At 51.4% G+C, this 10,780-nt stretch overlaps 1 protein-coding gene across 3 annotated transcripts in view; it reads left to right on the forward strand.

Moving 5' to 3' along the window:
* The window catches only part of MBNL1 (muscleblind-like splicing regulator 1), a 79,448-nt gene that overhangs the window by 47,494 nt on the left and 21,174 nt on the right, over nucleotides 1–10,780 (forward strand). For all 3 annotated transcript variants that reach the window (XM_009884391.1, XM_009884393.1, XM_009884392.1), the window contains exons 2-3: nucleotides 4,493–4,663; nucleotides 9,924–10,124. In XM_009884391.1, the coding sequence (XP_009882693.1) occupies nucleotides 4,493–4,663; nucleotides 9,924–10,124 (372 nt within the window). The remainder of the gene's footprint in view (nucleotides 1–4,492; nucleotides 4,664–9,923; nucleotides 10,125–10,780) is intronic.

Below are 10,780 nucleotides of genomic sequence, written 5' to 3' on the forward strand. Positions count from 1 at the left end.
GGCGGACGGGCCCAGCTCGCCTCGTCCTCCTCTTCCTCGCTCCGCGGGGCCGTGTGCGAGCAGGACGTGCAGGAGGGCTGGTCACCGGGCGCTGCTGTCGGGAGCGTGGCACCGCTCACGTCCCTGTCCCGGGGGTGCCCCCCCTTAGTGTGACGCCGCGCACCCCGCGCTGCCCTGCTGGCTCTGCCCCTGGGGGCGGCCCTGTCCCGCCCGGCCGAGGGACCCGGAGGCGCAGCGGAGCGTGCCCCAGGAGCATCGGGAGCATGTTTAGTCAGTTGTCACCCGGCAGGACTCTGGTAAAACCCCAGTAGTGCACTGGTACGGCGTTTCGGGTCTCTGCCCGCGTGCTCCGCTTCCGCTTCTCTGAGTCCACTCGCTCACAGTCTTCGTTTTTTTATGATTGCAAAAATAGCAAAGGGTTCAGAAAAGGTTCAGAGAGTTGAAAATCCGCCTTAAACTTTGTTGACTGAAGTTACCCGAATCTAGTGAAAAGGTAATTAAGCAGCTACTTCCTCGCAGGATAAAGGAGGCGAATGCAGTACGTCTTCTTGATCCAGATTTTTGGCAGTGGTTTTCAGGCTGCGGTTTCTGACCCCTGGGCGCTCTCTGGACCCTTTCTGAAGTCCATGGAGTATCAGTAGGACAGGAAAGCCGCTTCCCAAACAGAGCCGGCTGCGTTTCTTTTGGAAAACTTGCCAGGATCAGAAAATTCAAAAGGGTTGGAAGTTAAATGCTGGACTAGACTCCAAAGCAACACACACACAAGAAAGATGTAAACTTTTTGATAGTACCTAATGATAACTGCACATAAACACAGTTCACCCGGGGATGTGGTATATTTTCATAGTTTTTAATTCAAAGTAAATTGTCTTCCTTCAGGATCAGCTGCTAAGGGCACAGAAATGATGGCCTTGACGGGGAGCCCAGGGAGGGGGCTCCCTGTGTCCCAGGAGCCCGAGGACGTTGCGTTGGGTCACTGGTGTGGTTTCTTCTGGCATTTGGGTCTGTGAGGTACCTGGAGCGGTGGTGATGCAGCCTGGAGAGGCGTGGGGCAGCCAGAACCCCACCGCTGACAGAAGGACATTGAGTTTAATCTGCATTTTGGAATCAGGTTTGTTAGTTGCTCCTCTGATTCCAGCAACACCCGTTGTAGTTTCACGTTACTCATTTAGCAGTAATTAAGTCTGATTTTTACACTGTGCTAATGTGAGATACCATCTTCCAGGCAGGGTGTAAATGTGCAGTTTTGCCCCGTGTTACTTGTGGTAGCAACAATTAACATGGGGTTATCGAGAGAAAAATCGACATAAATAGAGCTGTTCCGAAGCGTTTGCCTTTCACCCACCCTTTTGATCATCCTGAAGTGCTTTGGCTTGGGGGGGGGGGGGGGGGGTGTGTGTGTGTGAAATGAGGTTGGTTTATTTGTGCAAAGTGGCTTTATTCCCGACCCGTGTTGTGAGTGGGGTATTAAAGGAGAGGAGTGAGGGTCAGTTTGTCCCAAGGCATCCCCCAGGCTGAAGGCGTGCTTTCCCCGCAGCGTGCGGACGAGCCGGGTGGGAGATGTCCGGCACGTGGTTGCGGCGGGTGCACCGCGCGCTGCGCTGGCCCTGCGCAGGTCTGGCCGCTGCGCCGGGCTCTGGGGTGCGGGCTCTGGTCCCCGGGGACAGGGACGGGCACGCTCTCGCCCTGCGCTGCTGCAGGCGTCCCGGGGAGCTCCCACGGGAGAGCAGCAACCAGCAGGGCCATATAGGTACCCCTGTACGGCTGTGTACACACACACGTATAAAATTGGCGCTCCATAAACACCCATTCCTCTTGCCACCAGCAATTTGTCCGTTCTCCTTCTGAACTGTTAGTGTTTGTATCTGAAGTATCCTAATCTTTATTTGCAGTAGGAAGCTCCATTCCCCTGTAGAAATATTTTCTCCGGCCGCACATGTTTTTTCCCCCGTCTTATCTGTAGGATAGATGTTGTGCTGTTGGCTTTTGTGCATTTTCTGGCCCCTGTCTTGATTGCTCTCCAACATTTGGAGCCGTGAAGTGACTTCAGCGGTCCCGTCCGTGTCCCGGCCCTGCCGAGGGCAGCCCGCAGCCCTCCCGCGTCCCACAGCCTGCGGCCTGCGGCCCCGCGCCGGGGAGGATGGCATGGCCAAGTGCCGGGTGTCTGTTCCGCTGCGCTTTCCCGCGGAGACGGGCAGCAGTCGCTGCGCTCTCCTCTCTCTCTCTGGGGGCGGACGGGGCCGCGGGGTGGGAAATGCATTTCGTTCAAGGAGACGCGCGCAGGGACTCTGAGCGGGTGCTCTGAAAGGTGAGCTTTCTTTGCCGTTTGTTGCAGTGGTGGTCTGCGTGTACACGGGGCTTTCGGCACTCGTGGGGTGTAGCCTGAAGATACCCACAAAACTTCACCTATTTTCCGTTGTATCGGGTGTACCTCCTGTGCAAGCATCGCTCGGATGTCGGTTGACTGACTATGAAAATGAGCTCCAAGAGCTTTGGGCTGCCGGCAGGAGAGATGGGTTGGGAGGGGAGCAGCAGCAGAGCGGTTTTCCCAGCCTTAAGGGGAGACAAAAATCATCGTACAAATTAGATTTCTGGCAGATCTTATAATAAGAATACATTTTAAATTTCTGAGCAAAATTGCAGTATAAGGTCAAATTATATTGAATTAATTTGCTTCCTGATAAAAATGATTTCTTACTTAAATTAAGGCTGTCTTTTGCCTTGTCATTGTTCCTCTTTGCATTTATTTCAAAGATGAACGAGTTAAAGAAAAATAACGTCATTTAGGGATTTTTTTTTTTTCCAGAAAAGGATTCAATTCTCCTTTTTAGTTGTGTTGTTTTTGTTGTTTTCTTTTAATTTTTGTCATCCCTTAAGTGAAAGTATGGGCTCCATTGTTACAGTTTTAAAGAAAAGTTAGTGTGTAAAGCTTCCATATTAATGTGTGCATTTTCTGAAGTCTCTTGGCACGTGAGATCGCAGCCCACATGCCATGAGGAGAGGGGAATCTCCTCCCCAGGAGAGGGGGGTCTCTTCCCAACCCCCCAGTGCCGCACGCCGGGACTGGGCACTGCCCGGTGCCCTTCGCTCAGGCTCTGCCTTCCAGTTTAGAGGTTTTTATGGTGGAGCCACAGCTGGGGGAACATGGGGCGAGTTTTCCGAAGTCCCCTTCGTGCTCAGCTCCCCACCAGGAGCCCGCAGCAAGAGCCCACGTTAGGGGAGCTCACCGAGCCCGGGTGTCTCTGTCTGAGGGCTGGAGCCCCTCTGCTGGGAGGACAGGCTGGGAGAGTTGGGGGGTTCAGCCTGGAGAAGAGAAGGCCAAAAAGGGGAGACCTCAGAGCCCCTTCCAGTGCCTAAAGGGGCTCCAGGAGAGCAGGGAGGGACTCTGGGTCAGGGAGGGGAGCGATGGGACGAGGGGGAACGGTTTGACACTGACAGAGGGGAGATTGCGGTGAGATATTGGGAAGATATTCTCTCCTGTGGGGGCGGTGATCCCCTGGGGCAGGTTGCCCCGAGAAGCTGTGGCTGCCCCATCCCTGGAGGTGTTCAAGGCCAGGTTGGACGGGGCTTGGAGCAACCTGGGCTGGGGGGAGGTGGCCCTGCCCGGGGCAGGGGGTGGCACTGGGTGATCTTCAAGGTCCCTTCCAACCCAAACTGTTTTGTGATTCTATGTACGAAGCTGGTTTACTTGGTAACGAGGAGGTACAGTGGGGTTTGGATATACATTGTATATAGTATTATTTTTTATTATTTCTTGATGTCAGTGGTTGTCAAATTGATGAATGTCCTGTCATCCAAATAAAATTAGTGCTTGAAATTTGTTGTTTACCACATCTGAATGTAATGAAAAATTTAGAAACAAGTCAATTCTGATTTTCTTGTTTGGTTTACACAGTTGCAACAAAAACCCATCGTATGTAAGAGGTTTTCTTCAAAGAAGCTGTATTCCAGGTCTAGTGAAGCGCAGAGCCAGTGCTGTTTTCCTGGTAATACAGCTGCTTTGACCGCACGTCTCGCTGCGCACAGCAGAAAGGGAAGCGAGCCTTGAACATTTTCGGAGTAGCACGGGAGGTTTTGTCGGCTCCGTGCTGCAGCCGGAGCCCGTTTCCGTCGCGGGGTCTGTGGGACCGTGGGCAGGGGCAGCCGCGCCGAGGCCCGGGGGCTCAGCACGCCCTCGGCACAGACCTGTGCCCACAGAGGACGCGTGCTGCGCATTCGAAACAACCGATACTTGCTCACCTTCAGCAACTTTTAAAAGAAACAGTGTTTTCTTAAGAGTTGTACTGCAGAAATACATAGTTGAGAAAAGCAAAGCAAGCAGCTGATGGTGGAATTGTGAAGTTGCCCTGGTCAGTGTGTGACAGCCGAGAGACGTAGCCGGGGGCTTTCCTCCTGGGTCTGCAGCCTGTGGTGCGTTTGCTTTAGCCCGTGACATAAGGATGAAGATAATGCCCATAACTTCTAAGCCAATTCTGTCGATTCTCTTCTTCAGGGCCGATGCTCAAGGGAAAACTGCAAGTATCTTCACCCACCACCACACTTAAAAACGCAGCTGGAGATAAATGGACGCAATAACCTGATTCAGCAGAAGAACATGGCCATGCTGGCCCAGCAGATGCAGCTCGCCAACGCCATGATGCCTGGGGCCCCGCTGCAGCCTGTGGTACGTGCGCTTTTTGCCTTCCGTCGATGAGTACAGTGAGTTGCAGCTGAAGTAAGTTAGCAGGTGGGCTCGCACGCCTGTGAAAGCCCACAAACGTCGGGTACTGGTGGAGAAACCAAACACAGTGAGATGCTGGTCTGTATGTCTTTGCTTAATTCTCCCTTGCCTGAAATAACATTTTAACTTCACCAATTTTATTAATCATTTCTTAATTTAATTCCTTTTTTTTGCAACTTCTTAAAATTAAGAGAGTGAGTCATCCGCATGGGATTTTCGTAAATAGACGTTTCCTTTGCAGTTTCACCTGCTGTAGGAGATTCCTGGGTTTGAGAAGATTCTTGCTGGATGTTTTCCATTCACTCAGGGGAACCTTCTCAGGGAATTACTCGCTGGGATTGCCCTTTGGTTTTTACAGCGCGTTGTCAGGCAGAGCAGAAAGCTCTCCCTGAGCCATGTATGGTACCTGCCGGTCTGACCTGCGTGGTCACCGCCCGGTTGGCAGAAGGAGAGGTACAGATAATCGTAATTCTCCAAAAAGCCAAGGGGTGGGGGAAGGAGAATCTCTCAGAAATCTCTCATCTGGGCACAGTGAAACGTGGTCCTGTATTATCACATCATACCTGTTTCTCCTATACCTGAGCAAGTAAGTGCAGTGCAGCGCTCGACAGAGCCGACGGCCGTGGCTGGGTTTCTCGCTGTGCGGTCGTCCCTCCTTTCAGCGCATGTCGCGGTGACGGCGCCCACCCGCCATGCACCTACGCCTTTGGGAGCGGAACGCCCCATGCCACATCCCTCTCTAGCGCAAGCCAGAGAGGTCATCTGAGCTAACCTATGGGTGAATTTGGCCCAGAACCCTGTCGATATACATTTCTAGCTCAGACATTAGAGGGTACTGATTAATGTATGAGCAAGGCTGGTATGTTCTAAATAAAAAGGCAAACAGTGCTCCCCTGGCTGGAGCTCTCTTTCAGTGGCTAAAATACCAGCAAAGAAAAAATAGGTTGAAATATATATATAAAATAAATATATCTGCATTAGCGCTTCTCTGACAGTTTTTTTTGTTCCTTTCTTGCTGGCAAAGGCAGAATTTAGGGAGTTTAATTTACCTCCAGATGCCTTCTGTTAGGAAAAGTATATTCACTGTGCTAGATGAGTTCTTCAACTTTTATTTCAAAAAACATAGTGACAATTAATACTCCTCAAAATATAGCTTAAGACTCCTCAAAATATAGCTAAATCCGTAGGAAAAATCATCTCAGCAGAAAGGACTCATACTTGTGCCAAACGGTTGTTTGGTCCCATGTTTTGTGGCTCTACAGAATGCCAGTAAATACTCTGCAGCTTATTTGATTCGATTAATATAACTCCTGTTCTCCCACGGAGCGTTCTGCCTCGGCTGTTTCAAGAAAAAGCGTGGGGGGGGCAGAAAAGCAGAAAATATCGTGGCAGGATCGTCACAGTAAATTGACTTTAGCACAGTGTGAGAAGATACCACGTTTTGTCTTCTCTCTTTCCGATTGGCTTCTCTTTAAATAAAATTGTCCGTATCACCGGGGCAAGGAGATGAGCGAGGCAGCGCCAGCGCCCCGACGGCGAAGGCTGCGGCACCGGCGGGGCCGCGGTGGTGGTGCCCGGGGCAGGAGCAGGGCTCCGTGTCCGTGCAGCACAGGCGGCTCTGCGGCGGCTCTGCTTCGCCTGCTTTACCTCCAGAGCAGCCTCAAAAGGATTTTTCAATTTCAGCGTCTCGAAACAGACGTGTGCGCGTGCCACGATGTTATTTTTATTTTCTGATTGGAGGAGAGTGATTCAGCCTTAGCGCCAGCAGAGTCGTGTTTGGGACTATGGGAAAGCTTAGCTCAAAGGGCAGCCAGCAGTAAGGGTCATCTCTTAAAACAGTCTTCTCTCTTAACCTGTTTGTTTGTTTGTTTCATGAATTGTAACCAAATAGGGCTCTGGGGGGTTCATACGGAGCACTGTGGAGGCACACACCAACACTTGGGTAAACGTGAATGCAGTCCTTTGAACTAACGGTGCTTTTTAATGTCAAAAGAGGCTAGTGTGAGGATAACAGTTAAATCAAACTTACATTTTCCTTTATGCTACACTCACAGGGTCGCTAAAGAGCAAAATTTGTGTCGGTGTGTTTTGAAGCGCAGCACAGACCTCCTGCTGGTGTCCGGGTGACTTCTGGGTGCGCTCCTTGGGCTCAGACGTTCCAGACTACCTTCCGAACTCAGTCCCGTTCAGTACCGGGATTCAGAGCAGGGCCCGTTGGCTGTCCCAGCAATAGTGTTTCCGTATGGATGTCATCCTATTAATTTGGCCTTAAAATCACTTTATTTTTTTGCCCAGTTGAAAGGGATGTTGTGTCAGGGTGTCCAGCACGTGATTTATATCATCCCGACTAACGATGCATCAGTCCGTTTGTTTTGCTTTACAAAAATCAATGCCCTATGCTTTAATAAAAGTGAGTGACCTAACTTATTGAGAGACTCTAATTTGGTAAGCAAAGCAGGAGGATCCTTTCACTCATATTTCTGTTTGATAAATGTTTTAATTGCCATAGTTGCAAGTAATGTCTGTGGCCTTTTCCCACCTTTCCTGTTTAGTTCGCTCTTTTCGGTGCCTTTGGCCGGCGCGTGAGGGAGGGGATTGCAGACGGCGAGCGGGGACTGCGTGTCCTGCTGGCTGCGAGCGCCGAGACCCTGCGGAGTCGCTCAGGGAAGGGCTGTTAAAGAGGAATTAAACAAGTCCAGCTCCTTCCCTGCGGGGCTGGCGAGCTGGCGCTCTGGCAGAAAGCCCGTCTGTCTGTCTGTCTGTCCGGGGAGGAGCTGTGGCTGTGCTGCGCTGCAGAGGCCGATTCCCAAAGGTGCCCCCGTGTCTCCTTCCCCATCGCTAACCCCGTTAGCGAGCAGTGCCCGGAAGGGCAGACCCGCGGAGCTCAGACCTGCCACGAGGCCCACGTTGGTGGTGCGCGGGCATTTTTAGAGCAGAATTATTCAGTCGATGGGATGATGTGGACTGTGGGGCAGCTGGCAGCACGGACCTGCACCCAAGGCTGTGTCCTCCTTCGCCTCTCTTCTCTCTGCTCGTCTACAGGAGCAGCTTTTTCCTTTTTTTCAGCTGTTTTGCATGATGCGCAGCATAGTAGGGCCGGAACTGCGAGGCCAGTGAGTAGTTGTATGGTTTGGTGGCGGTGACAGAGAAGTCCTGCCCCTGCTCCTCGCGGTGGGGAGCGCAGGCTGGCTGGGAAACAAGGGAACAGAGCAGAGACGAGCCCAGCGGCTCGCACTGACCTGGGCCCCCCCCGTCTCTCCGCTCCTGCGTGCCATCGGGGTCCCAGTTCTGTCCAGTCTGCGGTGCCAGGCTGACCCTGGGCTGACGCTCATGGATGGCAGCGCCGTGCCGGGGGTGACCCTGTCGGCACAGTCCCACTCCCCCCGGTGCTGCAGCCGCCCGGGCGCTGGCTCAGTGCTGGGGCTGGGGACGGTCCCTGGGGAGGTCCCTCTGTGCCGTCTGTCCTCGGGGCCACTCTATTGCCAGAAACGTTCCCCGGTGCCGGAGCGTCGGGGTGGCTTTGTGCCCTGACAGAGCTGGCTGCTGCTGAGAAGCGGTTGTGTGTGCCCAGGTGTCACCGCCTCCTGTCTCTCTGCCAGCGGCGTGGCGCTGGGGCTGGCCCGGCGCGGCTGTGGGATGGGTTTTATCTCCTAATTTACACGTGTGCAGCACGTTGCAAAATCCCTGTGAGTTTCAGAATAATACAAAGTGGCTCTGATAAAATATGCTATTATTTTGCAGTGGTCTAAGGGCCACGGCGTATTTATATTAGTATGAAATGATCTTGGTGGAAAATAAATGGGATAGTCTTTTATTTACTGTGCAGGGAGTATATTGGGCTGAAATCAAACATTGATAACTCCTAAGTTACACACTAACAGACTGGTTGGTAGTTTTATTTTCAGTGTTCATTATTACATCGCTGATAACACAGTAATTAAAATTGCAGTTAATTAATAGTGTATTTAAGAGTAATATTTTATTTCCTGTAAAATTTGCCCGTTTGTTTTTCATTCACATGGATGAAGAACCAGAGATGTTAAGGAAATTTCAGTCTTTTTTCTTCAGCAATGTGTTTTTCCCCAGTGTTTTCAAATGGACTCGTTCCTTGCTCCCAAACAGTCCAGTCATTTCCTCAGGAATACAAAAACATGTGGTGGTGTATGCTGTCTGGCTTAAACAGATATGAAACAGAGAAAAAGAGTTGCGTTAACTCTGCAGTTGTTTTTCCCTCTAAAAAGTTATTTGGAAGAAAAATCTAAAAGCCATAAGTAACTACTTTATTTAGATACTAAAGATAAACACTCTGGACCAAATTTTATTTGGCAATTACACTGGTGGCGCAGTGCCTTTGCCTTCAGCGGGGCAGAAGAGTTATTTAATCTTCACTGCAGTGTAACAGCTCTGCATTTGGTCTTACAGCGTTATTTGGTCTTCTACATCCAATTATCTTCACAACATGTGATAGCCTACAAGGGCGTCTGACTCTTCCTTTTTTTAAAACAAGCAAACAAACAAAAAACCCAGTATTTGCATGCTTTCTCTCTCTTTCTCTGGCTTAATGTTTTAGTCTAAATAAAACATATCCTTGATGCGATGTATTTCTTTCTGAATATCTGCGTGGACAGCCTGTTTAATTTTGTAAAAATAAATGACTATGGTCGTCTGGTCTTGTTCCTGTATTAAACCTCTGTAATTTCCGAACGAGTGCGGGCTGTCACCAGGGTCAGAAATGTATTTATCCGGGTCTGAAGTTGAGCGTGGTTTGACGGTGTGTCGGGGCTGTCATGCAGATGCCTTCTCCCCCGGGAGCAATGTTTGTACGCAGTTTGGACGTGTCCCTCCGAGAGCCTCACACTTCTCCTGTGGCCCTGAGGAGTGCTCGTTTGTGACGGCGTTGCTCAAGCGCAGATCACATGGGAGTTTGCTCCAAGAGCTGCCAGGTGTCGTAGGCGTGCGGGGAAGCCTGAGCAGCAGAACCAGCGCAGGCTGGTGGGGGATGCCAGTCCTCGTGGTCTTGCTCATGTGCGACCCTTGCACGAGTGTTCTTCATGTCCCACAAACATGACGAATGGTTCTTTCCCATTAGTAACAGAAACTCACCGCCAGCGTGCTCAAGATGGTCGTCAAAAAGTTACTATGCTAACGGTATGGCAATTTCAAGTATTTAAAGTGTCTTTCTTCTTCTTTTCTCTGATTGCAGCCGATGTTTTCCGTTGCACCGAGCTTAGCCACCAACGCATCAGCTGCCTTCAACCCCTACCTGGGGCCCGTCTCCCCAGGCCTGGTCCCAGCGGAGATCCTGCCCACCGCCCCAATGCTGGTGACAGGGAACCCCGGTGTCCCGGTTCCTGCCGCTGCCGCCGCCGCTGCCCAAAAGCTGATGAGGACAGACAGGCTGGAGGTAGGAGCCGATATGTGTAACTTATTCTCACCAGTTGTATCATTTATTATGTCTCCTAGATATAAAATATTTTTCTTGTGAAAGAATATAATGCGGGTTTCACTTCAGCTGATAATGTCGTGTCTTGGTGATGGGTAAGGATGGGGAGTGCCTGAGTGATCATACAGTAAGTTAATGCTCACAGTCCTGCTTCAGACCCTCTGTTGCAAAAAGAAATGGAAATATTGAGCCCTTTTAGGAATGACTGTGGCAGCAGCAAGAGTGCCTCGAAACTTGTAGTGTGTGCCCAGATGTGAACGTGCGGGTTGTGTGGGCGCAGGTACCGAGCGCCAGGGCCGGGAGGAAGGGCAGAGCTCCAGCTGCCCGCGTAGAAGATGGCTCTCGGCCACTCTCTCCTGCTCGCTCGGGGCAGATGGTGCCGGCACTCCCCCGCCGGCCTCCCGCACCCGCCTTATCAGCCTTGCTACAACCCTGACAAGTGCTACTGCTCTCTACCTGGTACTCTCCCTTGCCCTGAATCTGTCTTATCTGAAAGGCCTGACAGTGTTTTCGGCACCTTATCCGTGCTGTGGCAGCGTGGGCGGTGAGCCAGCGACGTGACGTGCCGTGGCTGCCACGTGCTTGGGGTGTGCCGGCGAGCGCAGCCGTGAGCGCAT

Source organism: Charadrius vociferus, unplaced genomic scaffold, assembly GCF_000708025.1.
Source record: "Charadrius vociferus isolate BGI_N301 unplaced genomic scaffold, ASM70802v2 scaffold104, whole genome shotgun sequence".
Lineage (NCBI taxonomy): Eukaryota > Metazoa > Chordata > Aves > Charadriiformes > Charadriidae > Charadrius > Charadrius vociferus.